Source organism: Aulostomus chinensis, chromosome 5 (genome assembly GCF_037954235.1).
Source record: "Aulostomus chinensis isolate RoL2024-O1b breed Wild chromosome 5, RoL_Achi_v1.0, whole genome shotgun sequence".
NCBI lineage: Eukaryota > Metazoa > Chordata > Actinopteri > Syngnathiformes > Aulostomidae > Aulostomus > Aulostomus chinensis.
The window spans coordinates 22,942,543-22,959,157 of record NC_141324.1 but is presented as its reverse complement, the minus strand read 5'-3'; the positions used below and the strand labels follow the sequence as shown (position 1 = coordinate 22,959,157).

The window sequence follows — 16,615 nt, the reverse complement described above, 5'->3', positions numbered from 1 at the left end:
TATTTGATACGCGCAGTCTCCTGTTATGAAGTTGCTGAAATTACTGAGAGGAATTTCACGACGCGCAGCATCCGTTTTACCAGTTGCCACGGTGGATTATTTTGGTTCTACAGAACAAGCTCAGCTGCTGAAGAACCCCCAGATGAAGAATTTCTCCCAAGGGAGTGAGAAATAAAGAAAAAGAAAGTGAAGAGCTAGAATGGCCGCGTCTTCATTTAGCTGCTGGAATCAAGGTTTTCTCCTTTGTCGATTGGCTGGATGATCCATGATCCTGTGGGTGCACATCAAAGAGGCCCAGCAATGAAAGAGGGAAGCGTCATTACGTTACTAATCCTCTAAATGCAAAGAGGGTCAGCGTTTAATGACAGAAATAAATCAGCCGAGGAGACATTCCTGGATCTAACGTCTCCTTTAATTCTGTCCGTCCACACATCACTCAGGTTAAAGCAAAGTATAATCGACACCTTGTACAGTCTAGTGAGAAAACAACCCTTTTATAAAGATACAAATAACTGTCACAGAGGCTAAGTATTTGAAATATTCGAAATCAGAGGATGCTTTGAAGATTAAAAAAAAACAAAAAAAAACCTATAAGCTCCTGGGAGAGTGCCATTTTGACAGAATTAGTTCATCGCTTGTACAATATCTAACATTGCATCGCTGTTTTTGGTTTTTTGGTTTTTTTTGCAGGGGTAGTTGATGAAATACGTAGACAGAGGTGTGTCAGAGAAAGTCTCCCAAGTGTAGCATGGATATGGTTTCACAGGTTTGATCTACCCTGAGTGATGCCTAACTCCCTCAAAGCCTGTGATTTACCCCTGCACTTAAAAACCCAGCTGGATTTTCCGCTCAAGAAAACGTCTCAGAATAAGTCAGGTGCCTCCCCTGGGGGGAGAGTGTGTGTGTGTGTGTGTGTGTGTGTGTGTGTGTGTGTGTGTGTCTGTTGGGGGGGGGGGATCTCCATCACATGCTTGTGTCTCTGTTCTTGTTTGCTGGGGCAGAGTTTCCTCATTTCACCCCGTTAATCAACCCGCCAACCTCCACCCAGCCCTGTCTGTGCACAGCCTGACCCAGGAGGCCGACTCGGTACGTCACATCGACAGGGTGTCAGCAAAAGCTGCGACTGGAGCACACATTACATGACTAATGAGCCAGGGACTAGAGGGATGACAAGGGATGGAGATCAGGGCCTTGAGACGATAATGAACAGACAATTCTGATAAGAGACACAAGCTTTACTTTCATGCAGATCCAGAGTGAGCAGCGATCCCTCTCACTGACCACTACGGTACTTTTCATTCTCCACACGAAACCACTTGGTGCAGACGTGGGTGGATGCAAATTCGGTGGATCTTTTAGAGTTAGATAGCACTGAAGTTTAAGAATTTGAGTTTGGTTTGCCTCGTTCCTTTTGTACGAGGCTCATCTACATTGAAATGCACATTTTATCTGTGCTGGTTTAGATTAACGGTTGATTCTTCTTCAGGACACATCCTGAGTCAATGTTCATTCTGCTTTCACCCATTTTCAAGGCTCCATGTACTTCACCCAGACACAAATTGCACATCTGCTCAAAAGCATTTAGAAAATGTGTTTGTCACGCCCACGTGCACACTGAGTCTGCACTGGTGCACAGTTGGGTTAAGTTTAGGGACAAGAACAGCTTGATTTGGGTGAGGGGAAGATCCTTGTTTGGGTTCAAATAAATACTTAAGGATTTCAATTGCCTGCCGTCAAGGTTGAAAGAAATCAATGTTGCCTGTCAGTAGGAAACAGAAATCTAACAGCTGTCCCCCCATGTCACTGTCAGACATTTTTTTTGTGTTTGAAGCGACTGAACCACCGGGATCTCTTCTATATACACACGCTGTGACTGAGTTTCTCAGATTTGCCTGGAAAATCAGTAAAAACGAGCAAACCTAATAGGGTCTTCGCCCCGGAGTGCCTTTGGGCTCAGGCCCTAATAATACTCCACTTACATTCACTAACTCATTACTTTCGTCATAGTTTATCATCAATATTATTCGACAAATAGTCTGGATGATAAAACGGCAAGATGCTCAAAGTGACGTGTTCCAGTGGCTTCTTTTGTTCATCCAACAGTCAAACCCCCCCCCCCCCCCCATAAAGAAGTCATTTTAGAACCGTGTTTGACGCTTTTGTGTGTGTAAGGATTAATCTATGATTAAAATAAACTAATCAATTCATCGTTACGGCTCTAACAGGGAGAGGATGGAACACCTGAATTCAAGGTTGAAGAAAATGGTGTCCATTAGTGAGGAAACAGAGAAGTAACTGCTTTCTACCGTGTCAAAGGCTTGTTTTAACCATCTCCCGGGGTCTTCGGCCCTTGAACGTAAACGTTGTGGGGTGTTTATGGTGGCACACAGACAGCCCATGTGGGCTTCTGTTAGTTTCTGTTTGAAGTGTCTGAGATTTGCCTGGAAAGTTGGTGAAAAGAGTCCAGGCACATTCCTGAGCGGCTACCCCCGACTATCTCTGGAACACTGACCACTTTGATTGACTTGAGCGTGATGACCTTGGCCCATTCCTTTCCACCGGCATTGCGGTCAATGTGAACGGAAAACAGCAGCGCTGATAAGAGATGCACAGATGGGGAGATCTTGATGACAGACGGTTTCCTGGCCCTCATCTACGATGAAGCCATTGTGCTGGGCGCAATCAGGGGGGATATACGCTACAAGAGGGGGTCAATACTGATAGCGTAAGGCAAACAAAAATGTTCTTTGTGCTTCGCTGTTCACTCTGACTTTCTTCTTGCTGCGTACTTATTCAATTTCCTGCACGGCAGGAGATGGCTTCCTTATCTTGGACTGTTTATACCTGCAAATCGGCTGGTGGCCTTTTGTTTGCAGGTGACCCACCCTGAGGTGACATTTAATTCCTGGACAAAAAAATGTGTGGTCATGCTCTATGGCACAGCCTCTCAGCCTGAGGAGATTACTAATACAGTGGATGCAACAGGGCAGCATTCATGGCTTGTAGTGAGGGCTGGCAGGCAGAGAGAGAGAGAGCCAACACACATCATTACACTGATTCGAATCATATATGACCATTAGCCACGCAGAAGTGAGGGAAATGAACAAGAAACCACTGGGTGGTTTACCTAAGTGGAAGTACTTTCAACTTCTATTCACACACTTTCATCCCTCTGACGACAGCACATCGGAACATCTGCTCACGCGCTAAATGTAAGAAATCACAACAACAACGTGCAAATCCATCACAAGTTATTTTACACATTGCCTTCTTCCCCTCCACAATGTCAACATGAGTTTTAAAGCTGGCATTTATTGTGTAGGAGACACTTGACAAGTAGAGACAAGCACATCATTCTTTAACCGTTTTCATACCGAGTGAATATAACGCTTTCTCTTTTTCTTTGTAAAACCGTCTTTAACGCACCCGACGTGTCTCCACAAAATAAATAAATAAATAAATAAATCAGGGTTCTCTTGAAACATTAAAGCTTCAAGTATGTCACCATTGGGTTAAAAAAACAGCTGGAAAGGCTTTGTGTGAAAAAACGAAAACCTGCTGTAATTATTTAGTCAACGCAACAATCTGCTTTTATTGCTTTACCACAATGTCCCCTCGGTGTTAAATGTTATATTCATGTTTCTGTTTTTTTTTTCCCCGCGTTTGTTTAGCTTGTGTGCTTTTTGTTCAAATTAAATTAATTATGACACGGCCCCGAGCAAGTATTGAGAGAAACCAAAAATCCGACAGTTCCTTGTTGTCTTTTTAAATTCTTTTGTCTGTGCTGCAAACCTGATTTATATTGTTGGCAAACACCTCCCTGAACACTAAAAAAGGAAAGAAGTCTACAGTCTTCTATACTTGATTTCATTTGAAACCCGTCTGCTTCCTGATTAATTACTTTGTTATGACAGCTGAACCCTCCTGAAGCTGTGACTTACATGGAGCAAATCCAAAATTTTAGATTCTGAGGCGAACTACTTTGCGGTTGCAAGTCGGACTCATCTATTATTTGAATTAGGCTGCCTGGAGAAAAACACTGGTGCAGACAGCATTTAGGAAAGAGTGAGGTAGGCATCTGGTCCAGTGTTTACACAACTTGTTACCATAAGGGGTGTGAATTGAATGACTCCGAGATGCTGCGAGCAAGAGAGATTTAGGGGATGCTTAAAAAGTGAAATCAAACTGTCAGAAATCACGGCTCCTAGCCTATTAAATTAAGCATTTATTCATCATCTGGCCGTAAAGAAGGGACTTTTACAAGCATGTCTACACACACATTTAAGAGCAAATCCTGTCTCCCCTAAAGGGGAAGAGGCTGTTTTGGCATTCACGTATTGGATTGAAACATTCTCGCCGTTTCATTATGAAAAAAAAAAGAAAAGAAAAATTAACAAACGTAAAAAAAAAAAAAAGATTATCGGAAAATCATTCTTGCAATAAATCTAGGATGACCTTGTCGGGGTCACCGTGTATTTCATTTCCTCCGTCTGAAATACTGATCGTGGAGATTCATCCGACTCTGGCTCATTTCATTTTGATGTTCTGTTATGATTCAAAACTTTTCAGGTTCCCGGTTATTATTAAACCAGCGTCTTGTTACATGGAGCTGAACAGAAATATATCTTTCAGACTACTGAAAAGATTCAGGCAAAGTGCTGACAAGACTGTATTGGTAAATAGGGAGGAAAATCCATAAGCAAGAAATAAAATGATTTAAGTGTCTCAATATGGCTTCCTAATCTGGAGAGAGGTCCATTCAGTCCAGATGATGAACCCCGGCCCTTGAAACGCTTCCAGTTGGACTGAAATTCCACAGAAATATCAGATTTTTTTTTTCTTCCTGTGTGCTTGTTCTCACCACACAGATTGACCAGTCATCTGTGAATCTCCCATGGTTTAGCTGATAATTCATGATCGGCCTGCCATGCACCCGGGCCGCAGCATTCAATATGAATTATAAAATGGCAAGCCAAGCATATCAATGGATGACAGACTGGATGTGTATGGCCCCGGGCCAAAGAGGAGTTAGAGCACAATAGCTTCCCCCATTCAGTCAACCCCGGGACTGGAAATACCAGTGTGGCACAAGGGAGGCTCTTCCATCAGCACAATGTATGGCACTGCTTGAGACAAATGTTGTGCTGAGACGTATTGTTAACCTCTGCAACCTTTTGGAGTGAAACACAAGCATGCTGGTACGCTTTTCATAATCAAGAAAATCTCCCTTTGAAAGAGATGTGCAAGTGCGCTATTCAAAGCATCAGGGAGCCAAATAAAAAAAAACAACAAAACAAAGCCAAAAAGGCAATCTTCAGGAGACTGAGCGTGTTTTCTCTAGACACATAACACTTTCCAATAAGATTACCGTTCGTTAATGCCTAGTTAACTGTTAGTATACAGTTACTAATGGTGGTCAACGTTACAGATTACAGCAAAGATGGTCCCCATTTCATAAAAAGAGTACACTGATACTGGTTACAAACGCTTTGTTAGCCATTTGGTAACAGTTAATCAATGTGTCTTGTAATCATTGTGTTACTTCAGGGGTTGCAGCAAAGATGGAGGGAGAAACTGAGGGAGATTTGGGTGGGGTCAGGAGGAAGTGTTACTTAAGGGATTCATGTTCGCCACTTTATAATGAGGGTCACAGAGTGCATTAATTAATGGTTAATTATATCTAAGTAATAGTCAGCTCTCTTATACAAAGCTCAGCATTAAATAAGCATTATTAATGTACCCTGGGTGTACAATTGTACCCTTGTGTCCCCCGATGGTGATCTTAACCAACACATTTATGTGTATTATTCACTGCCTGCCCTCACACTGTTACTAGGACCTAAACAAACATTCCGTCTCCGCTCTGATCCCCGTCCCTGCAGATAAAGTTATCAAACACAAACCACTTTACATTTTCCTTTTTTGTGCAGTATTTCGATATGAAGGCCGAGGTGCCTGCTCTCTGCGTTTGGCATTCAAACACAATAGCCAATAAAAATGTTGACACTGACCACAAGACATAATCCCCCCTAAATCTGGCTCTCTTTACTTTTAAGACTTAGATAACAGCTTTGTTCTGTCACAGCCTGTACATGCTGCTCCCTTTGAATGGGGTTGTCTTCCTTCATATCTGCAGACTGGGCAGCCTGACGCACCTAAAACAAACCTGATGCCGGCGTGACCTAGATTACAGCAGCAGAAGTCTTATTTTATAGATCTGTTATATAATGGTACAGTGCGTTATATAACAGAGCAGAGAGAAAAGAGCAGCTCTCTGAGAACGCAGCCATCATACGGTACAGAGATTGTATTTACGTTCTAGTGGTCATAGACATACAACGGCGCACAGTTGAAAACTCTGATAACAATTCATATCAGGAATAGTGATCGCAGAACACTTTAAAAAAAACAAACAACTTGCTTATATAAAGACTAAACCTAACCGATTTGTCCTGTCCTGTCCTGGACTGAAGCTTTGCCGCTTTTATGTTTCTGCTAGCAAAATGGTGCGATACAGAGTGGCTATTATTGTCACATTGCTATTGTCAATTAGCTTCATGATCTTTAATCAAAAACGAATCAGCAAGAAAAATTATAGTTGTTCTTTCCACGAGCAGATGATCATGGTAACTAGTGATGGGATTTCCAGCTCAGTGCAGCAAAACATAATGGCGTGCACTTCTTGAATGAAACGCCCCATTTTGTTGAGCAGTTGACTAAAACACTAGGGCACAGAGAATAACAGATATTTAGGGTTGTACGTATGAATGCATAAATGATCAAATATGGCTGTTAAATGCAACAGGACCTGACAACAAGATGTAAAAAGCTGTAGCACTGAAGCTAGATGGTATCATCAGATCTGGTTCCAGGTCTGTTCCTAGATCCTGCCCAAAACCTGCCGGTACCAGCATTAATTTGAGCAAGCTACAATTCACTGAGTGTCACATGTTGCAGAGGAGCCAGTTCCCGTGAACAAGGATTTCCCGAATCAGGGTTTGTTGTGCACTTTGATTCAGTACTTTGAGTCATTAAGGGAGCAGGAGACTCTATAAACACCATGGGATTACTGCAGAGACTCTACTAGCTTTGGTAATAATTTAGGCCATACTTGGATAGAAAACAAAACATTTATTATGGATTATTGAGATTATTCTATTGCATAAGAGCGATCTGTCGACACTGACAGAAACCTGACTGGTTGACATTCTTTCCGCTGGTCAAAGAAGTCAATACCAGGAGAGAAGAAGAATATCCCTTTCTTTTCAGCTATGTCAGTTAGCATTTCAAAGCGTGAGGATTGTTTTGGGTGAAAACAATAACCTGATTATGCTCTTTCCTTCTGAGAGACAGGAGGTAGTTGTGAAATAGAGTTTTCATCGCAGGGTCTCTGCTGGAAACCTAGATGGCGGGGATGCAGGCCCCTCGGGGTCGGACAGGCTGAAGGTGAGTGGCATGTGGATAAAATCAGATATTGTTTTCAGAGGAACCAACACACACACACACACACGCACGCGCGCGCACGCACAAGCACACACACCTCTTTATTGATGGATGGTAAATATGCATTCTTAGCGCTGAGAGCCCTCACAACTGAAACCCAAAACCTGGACTTTCTGCATACCAAAGCAGTATTCCTCTAAGTACTTCAACAGGCCTATTCAACTCCAAGCCAGGCCAAATCAGACGTCTATTCTTCAAAAGCCTCGCTAACATTTCTGAGCAAGGCTCTTCCATATTATCTGAAATTACAAATCTACTGCTCCATAGCAATCAGTCAGATCTAAAAGGACAAAATCAAAATTGAAAAGGAAGCCCCCAAAATAATGTACTTCAACATCTATCTGTAATGAATGCTTGGCACACAAGCATGCGATTTGGGGTTACTTTGTTTCCAGTACAATGGGACTGAAAGGGGAAAAACGTAATGATCATCATCAAGCAGAAATACCAACATAAGTGGTTTTGATGGGCATGTAACAGACGGGAGTGTTTTGTGACAATACTGGTAATTATAGCCAAATCAGAAGTGAGGGAAGGAACCCAAAAAAACAAAACAAAACAAAAATAACCAAAAACCGGAGCCTTGGGATGTCACTGCAGACAATTAAAAACATTGACACATTCATTCCCAGTTCTGGCACTGAATCAGCTGCCCTGCCTCTGATGCTGACAGGTATACTGGCTGCTCTCAACGGTTTTATTTAGGTGCAAATAAAAAAAAAAATCTCAGAGGCTCCAGTCTCTCAGTGGACAGAACATTTACGATGTTGATTTAGTGTGAATCCACTGAAACTGGATTTTAAAATACATGGAAACACGTAAGTTTGACTGAAATTGGATGATTTACTCCAGCATGTATACTCTTTAATCGTCTCTAAAGTAGCCCCGGTCCCGCTGCTGAATTTTACCCAGAAGTCCGAGAGCACAGTTTGTCAGCGAGGTATAGTCATGGTGGGCGCTAGGGAGTAAAATCATCACACTTCTGGACAGACGTACGTGATGGGCATGGCAAGGCATAGCCGGCCAGCAGCCTGGACCTGCTGGTTCGACCCTCGCTTCCAGTGCTGCGGTGTCCTTAAGCAAGGTACTGAACAAGGTACTGTGACAAAAATTGCAAAGTGCTTTGAAAAAAAAAAAAAAAAAGGCTACATATTTACAATCAATTAAGTTTTCTTTAAATATCTTTTAATGTAATTTCATCGGGGATGCTTGTGAACTTGTTTGCTATGTGAGTAAGCCTTCTGCTCAGGGGGCGGACACCCTCCCACCACAGAGCGATTCGTCCCCGGTTCTAGTTTGTGGCCGTCGGCAAATTAAAAGGTCTAACGGAGCTAAAACTACAGCATACAGCCGCGCATGTAAGTCCACTACATATTAAAAACACCTCACTTGACAAAAATATGCAGTTTTTGAACCTTGAATGGAAGGATTCCGACTTACTGATGGAGTGTCGTTCTGAAAGTGTCCGTGAGTTGCCAGGAGCGTTGAATTTCTTTGAAAAAGCTTTGCTCACCTCCAAAAGTAAAACAACTGAAGATCCCCGCAGCCTTGCAGCATAACAGCCCTTCACTTCTTTTGTGTGGCCACAACACATCATATTAATACATTCAACGCATTCAAAACCTGAATAATAAATGGCTTCTTGAGAGGGTGACCAGAATCACATTAGCACTATTTTGCCGCACAACTCCATGATAACCTACCTTGTGAACAATGAAAGCAACAGAGAAGGAGCAGGAGGCATCTCGACAGTGCAGAGGCCATTGTGTGCTGTATGCAAACGAGCCCGATGGCCGGTAAATAGTCGGTCAGTGCGTTTGAGAGGGAGAGCAGAGAGCAGGAGCGACGTCAGTGATCGGAAGGTCTCGGAGAAGCATCACCAGTCATCTTCTCATCTGGAGGGAGGAAGGAGGGAAAGATGGAATAAAAATGGAGGAAATGGCTGTAATTACTGTCATTAGAGTCTTGGATTTGTGGTGTAATGTATATCTGGCATCTACATGCCTGAGGTTCAAAACCATTATGAAATAAAGTCAGACAAAAATCAAGAGTTCTTGGCTGCTAGAGCAGGATATCGAACTTTGATACTTTAATGGCACTGATCCAATTACTTCAACATCATCAAATATTATCACTCAGTCGTGTAGTTCAACAGCAGAGTAGTTAATCCCTCTTTATAATGTTGTTAAACTGCTTGGAGTGGAAACATACAAACATAAAACTGAACACACATTAAGCTGGAGCAGGTTTTGTTGAATTCCAATGTGAAACTGTTTTGAGTGTGTGTAAATTAATTAAAATCAATAAGTGACTCAGCAAATTAAAGACTTAAGACGTCTTTGAATAGAATTTTAAGACCGATTTCGTTGGCATACCGGCTAACAATTTCAAACCGCTAGCTTTTGGTTGCACAACCGATTCCTGAGTGTTCTCTGTTCAGTTCTTCTGGGCTGTAAATTAGTGATTACTGCCTCCGTGTTGAAGGTTTGCAGCCTGCATTTTTCCCTCAAACACATTTAATGTGACACAGAGGCGTTACTGCAACACAGAAGTCATTTCCCAATCCTCGGCCATTTTAAGACCTAAATCCCATTTAAGAGCAAAAGACAAATTTGGGATCAAATTTAAGAATTCTCAAGACCCCGCAAGAACCCTGGTATTGTAATTGTCACAATCTTCTTCATGTTAACATTGACTGTAATTGTGCAGGAACCAGTATCTAAGGTATCGGTAAAGGAACAAAACAATTCTGAACCATACTCAGCCCTGGAGACTGACTTATGAGTAAACAAAAGGATTTTTCCACCATTCGGAAGTTTCACAGACATATTAAAACTTTGTTTCCAAACATTTCTTCAAACTGAGGGCACAGATGTGAAAACAAAGCAGATCGCATTCCTTCTGCTAGGCACTTATTTGACACTTGGCGGCATGTCACAAGTGAATGTTGACATTGCCTCATTCCCCGACTCTTCCCTGTTCCACCTTCCCCATTTACTCCCAGATCCTCACGGGAAAATGCTTGTCGCGCCGGCAACACGTTCACACAGGACGCCATTAGAGACACGGCTGCTTTGTGAGCTACTTTTGTCTCCTTCCTTATCAAGGGGTGGCAAAAACACTCCTTTGTCTGCAAGAGCAGCAAAAGGTTAGAGCCTGAGACAGACTTAACACACAAGACAGATAAGCTGCTTACCAAAATCAAACACCAAGGAGGGATGTGTTGTGTCATATGTGAAATGCCACACACTCACACACCCACACACACACGCCCACATACACAGACAGACACAAACTCAAAAATGCACGCCTTCGCAAACATATAACCAGCGACAGACGCACTCCTGGCAACAGAGATGCAGAAATATTAGCAGCAATATACGCACGCCCACACACACGCACGCCCACACACTCGCACGCACACACACACATACACACCTCTATATTCTTGATTATTCTCTTGTGGTGCATGTCTCCAGTGCACGCAGGCACACACACACACACACACACACACACACACACACACACACAAACAAACAAAGCAGCACACACAGGATGGTCACTTCACTTGCTTGCTGTCACCAAGCAGAGGAGATGGAATGTTTCCCGTCTCTGAGAGCGCTCCTCCAGAGCCGCCCGTCAACTACCCTGATTATTTTATAATGAACCTAAATTTGAGCAGCAGAGCAGTCAGCTCTAATCGCTCTCCGGGCCTTGCTAATGCGCTCGGATATTTTTGGCACCATGAAAACCCACAAAACATGGGAGGCTTTCAAATTAGCATACAGAGAAATAATTTCAGTCACTTTTGGATTCATTCTATACATGACCAATGCCTGCGCGGGGTTGAAGTAAAGCCAACTGGATCTCTAACTCGCCTGACGTGGCCTGAGAGTATTTATTTTCATTTGAGGTCGCCCTCGCTGAGCAGTTGTGCAGCACAGACTGTGCCAAGGAAACACTCTTAGAGCTAACTTGTAATTTATCAGTTAAACCGGGCTGGTTATATAGCAATTGTGGTTTTATTTGCCTCCCAGTTGTTTATCTGCCAGTGGCACCGAACCAGATCAGATAAGCTGGAAGGGTGCTAGCTCTCCTGTATGGGAGGTCTCACACCATCATATCCATGTACTGTCAAGCAAGACTGCCACCATTATGGGCAAATCTCCAGAGACTCACGTGACTCTTTCCTGCCTTTGCGCTCAGTCATTTATCATCTCCAAATATGAGGGCCAGGGGCCACGGGGTAATTCTAATGATGGTTGACAGGAGGAGATTGGAAACTGTTGGGGGGGACATCTCCTGCCCTTCTGGCCTGCTGGGCCTGCTGAGCTACTGAGCCCCTGGAGGGTAAGAGCCTGCTAGGCCTCTTGGATGCAGGCTTGCCCTCGCCACCCCGGGGTTCTTTCTCCTCATCGGCCCCGCCTGCTACGTCACCCCGCTGAGCAACATGTCTTTCTCTCTTAAGCTGGTTGAGAACACGGCAGTCGTGCTCATCTTCCTAAAAACACTGTTTTGTTTGGTGGGATTTCTGCACTGAATCGGACAGGACTGGGTAAAAAAGGATTAGGTGATTAACATGAAGATGCTTTACACAAATACTGACAGACGTATCGTCATTTCACATCGGGGGACGAGGGGATGCTGCTTGTGAGGGGGCTGAGATATTCTTGAGCAGAAAATGATTTTACGAGGTAAGTGTGGCGGCATCAACCCCTCAGAGATTGTGCGAAGGAATTATCTACAGCCCCCACCTCCCCAACCCCCGAAGCTGGGAATTGAGGTTACTTGGCCAGCGATTTTCACATAATGATCATCGTGTTCCGCCGAGGCAGATATGTAAAAAAGAAACTGTTACGACTGTCACCACCTACACTAAATCTAATGAGCTCAAGCATATAATACACACCAGCAGACCACTGACAAAATGTATTCGTTTTAATCTTTTCCTTGAGCTGAATTTCCTCCAAAAAAAAAAAAAAAGATACGCATGTATATCCCCTTCAGATTTGTCTTTCTATTAACGGTATATTTTTCTGGAAATGAGACAAACCTCACCAATGAGATGAATAATGATACGCAAACATTCACCACATCTGTTTTGCTTTTGACTCTCAACACATACACGGTGGAAACCCGAGGAGAGAAATCCATCATCACTTAAGATAATGGAGAAAATCACAGGCCACGGCAAATTTTTCACATCAGTCTGATAGAAATAATAAGCAAGCATTTAAAAGAGGACAACCAGCAATTAAAACATAATTAAAATAAATGGACAGAAGGAGACAGCCCACATGTCTTAACGTGAGATACGAGGCTGCGTGCAACAGCCGGGCTGAATGAATGTGAGGCTCCCTTCGACAAAGCTTGTGTCTGCCTCACTCAAGCTGGAGAGGCGTCCGGTGAAAGAGAGAGTGAGAGAAGGAGTGTGTGTGTGTGTGTGTGTGTGTGTGTGTGTGTGGGGTGGGGGGCTTGGAGACTCTAAGCCGGGAGGGACTAAATGGATGGGAGAGGGAAAGCAGAGGAGGAGAAGAATGGACGGGGGAGAAAGAAAGGGGCGGCAGGGTCACAGAGGAGGATTGACAGCCTGTGAGTATGGCCTGACCTCCTGGGTTCGCCTCCAAGTTTTCTCCACAGGCTTAGAGAAGACAAAAATAAAGCCCAGGAATGTTAATTTATTTTCAATTGTCAAAGCCGAGAAGAGAGAGAGAGAGAGATAAAGAGCGCATACATACATATCAAGTAAGACTGGAACAAAACTAATGTGCAAGTCCAAGTGTAAGCTGAAAACCTACATGTGAAATAGAGATGTGGCTCTGCACTGAGCTGCTTCTCGCCAACACAATGATTTGTCTTCAACTCTTTGAATAACTACTAATTTGGAGAACTTTCTGCCCCGCCCCCATGCCCTACATTCAGGACAAAAAAAAGACACACACACACACACACACACACACACTAACGTGAGAAGTGAATTTTAAACATCAGGAAAAAAAATGGTTGATGGGCTGCAAGTTAGAGACAGGAACGACAGGAACTGAGAAAACACAGCCTCCAGACACCGTTTCTGCGTCCTCGGTGCATGCTCACTGATGCTCCCAAGAAACTCTTTTGTCAAGACAGTCTTGTCAGGGCTGCACCTTCAAACCCCTGCAGGGACATGATGTCATTTCCTTGGCTCCACCAGTAATAGAGAGAACATGCCATCAACTAGCGACACCGAGCAGAGTCTGCAGGGTCACCACAGAGCTGATGAGATATGCGAGGGCTCGGCCACTTTGAAGCAGTAACTGTTCTGGAACAGGGCGAGACGTTACTGTATTAATCAACTGACTGGGGGTGATTTTATATGTCTCAGATCTTTAGATCGATTTAGATAAATGTGCAGTCCAAATAAAATATCAGCTAAAAGGCAACTGGTTCCGCCCTCTCAAATATATACTCATCACTTTTCTCGATCTCCTATATTGCCAAAAATAAAAATGTCTTGAACTTTTCTTAGGACCAAACAAGAAATTTTGAACAGGAGCCAAGACCAAAACAGCCTGACAGCAATTCTTTTCTCGTTATTTGTAACATAACAATTATATAGAGTCTCCAGATTTAACAGGTTCTTCCGAGGCCCGCGTCCGTATCATTCATCTACGTGTTCGCAATCCTCTTCATCGACAGACAAACGCCACGGACACCATTACTTCTTTGACAGAGGCGATGACGATTATTCAGGAACATTTTACGTGAAAGATGATCATTAATTAGCCTTTTCACACTTTTTTGATGAATTCCAAGACAAACCCAGGAAGTGTTTGAAAATGATGATGGCGGGGTTTTGTTGGGTTTTTTTTTTTTTTAATTTTTAATTGGCTCCTCCATCATAGTCACAGCTGGGTTTCTCCTCTATGAACGGATGTTATCTCAACAGCTGAGTTTTCCATATGCAACAGTTTCATGCATCTATTGCTGAAGTCTGAGTCAGAACAACTTCTCCTAACATTGAACATTCAAGACACTGCAGCTTTTATGTGTTGTGCTCTTTTAGAATAAAACGGCTCCAGATGATAAAGAAGATCCCTGGAAAAAGAAAAAGACAAAAAAAAAAAAAAAAAAACCAACCCTAAAAAACCTTTTATCTTAAAAATGCCTCTCAAAAAGCCCATACAGAGAAACCCTGAAAGTTGCACTATTTTATTGAAAGCACACAACAGTTGGTGTGTTCAGCGGCTCTCAGCCAAATGATTGAGGAAGCAGATAAGATAGAGTGCCAGCGGGCAGATGGACATTGTGAAACAGAGAGAGGCGAGCAAAGAAGCTTAGTAAAGGAAAGAGAACAAAGAAGACCCGGGCTGAACAACCAGGTTAGTGTCAAGTCAAATGAAGACAGAGAGGTGTGTAGTCTTCAGAAAGAGCTGCGCCGAGGTGCGGACATTTGGAAGAGCCCCCCCCCCCCCCCCCCCCAAAAAAACAAAACAAAACATATATATATATATATTTAATTTAGAAACCTTTAATGTCTAAGTATGTCAATGGGAATGCTTACTTTAGGAGTGAGGTGGCAAAGGGAGATTTTCCTGTTAAACCACAATTGTTTAAAGGATGAAAATAAAAGGGGTTCTTTTTGTGTGTGTTTTTTTTTTCTTTGAGTGAGCAAGCACTTTATTCTAATTCCAACTTGAAGCCATTTCTTTTAACAGAGTTTTTCAAAAAAAGTGTAAAAATAAGGATGTATGCATGAAAAGGAGTGATTCTCTGGTTCATTCTTTCTAGTTTAGATAAATCTATCTACCGATAGGGCATTTTTATACATTTTCATTTATTTCTCTGGAAATATTACACATAATAAATCAGGCATATTCACAGTGATAATATCTATTCATGTGTGGGCTATAGTGCTGATCCCAATGGCTTAATCTGTTGCATTTATTTGCATGTAATAGAAGAGTGGGCTAATGGCCTTGGTGGAGTCTTCAAGTGCTCTTCCAATTTTCTTAGAAAAAGTTATCTGGCCAAAAAAAAAACAAAGAAAAAAGAATTCTTTGTGTTCCTGCAGCTGAATGTTTGAATTTGACTAAAATGAAATTATTTTTGTGAAGAGTTTGACACTAGAAGGCTGCTCTCACATTCAGGTGGAAGTTTTCTTTGTGACCATTACGGTGTATGCTTCTGCGTCGCGGCGACCCTACGCCGTCATTGAGCATTCGAAGTTCTGTGTCAAGGGAAAGCGTTGCTCTGCAATTCACCGCCAAGCCGCTAGAGGGGGGGGTGTGTGGCTGTGTCTTTGTATGGTTTCAGGGGGCTCTTGTCAGATTCCAAAACAAAACTATTTACAACAGAAAGTCCAGTGCTTTTCTTTGAACGACTGTTTGCTTTCATGAATCAAACTGTAAACTTTGAACAAGACAAACCTGACTTCTTGTGGCCATTTTCTTCCAGAGACGCATATATTTGTCGCGGAGTTTCCTCCACCTTTTCATGCATTCGGCGACCTCCTCTGAGCGGACCAATCACAGTCCTTGACGTTCACGTCACGACACGTCAACACGTAGTCGGGATTTTTTGGAGGTGCACGTCAGGCTACGCCGTAGGGTCGGCGTAGGGGTCTGCGTCGACTGCGTAGGCACGGCGTAGGCACGGCGTAGGCACGGCGTTGCCGCGATGCAGAAGCATAAACCAGGCTTAAGCGTCAGGCTTTTATGAATGTCGGACACACATTTCAGTACTTGAAATATTTGTGTGTCTTGATGCAAGAGTGGAAGTTTCTTTAATCCCATCATATTCGGTTCTAGACAATGCAAACATCACAAGTTCTCCCTTTGGTGAGATCTTGTAACATCAAATGTCCAAAGCTCAAAAATATTCAGTTCAGCATTGCAAACGAACAGAACTGAAACTGCATAGTTAGGAAGCTGGAACTGCTCTTGTTTATATGATTAAGCAGATTATTATCTGAAACAATAAAAGGCAGGGCTCTGATTTTATTACAAACGTGGTAAATGTGGCTTTTGTGATTGATAATCTCAACATATTCAAGCTGCAGAAATGTTTAACAGTAAATCACCAATTACAAGTTCTCCACCTGGACATTTTTTAAAGGTTACCTGGGCTTAATGAG

General features: G+C 42.8%; 1 protein-coding gene across 10 annotated transcripts in view; it reads right to left on the bottom strand.

The window, feature by feature from the left end:
• Nucleotides 1-16,615, bottom strand: part of adgrl2b.1 (adhesion G protein-coupled receptor L2b, tandem duplicate 1) — an 89,954-nt gene that overhangs the window by 57,479 nt on the left and 15,860 nt on the right. For all 10 annotated transcript variants that reach the window (XM_086203962.1, XM_086203965.1, XM_086203966.1 and 7 more), the window contains exon 2: nucleotides 9,207-9,398. In XM_086203962.1, coding sequence (XP_086060088.1) covers nucleotides 9,207-9,267 — 61 coding nt within the window. In that variant the 5' untranslated portion in view covers nucleotides 9,268-9,398. The remainder of the gene's footprint in view (nucleotides 1-9,206; nucleotides 9,399-16,615) is intronic.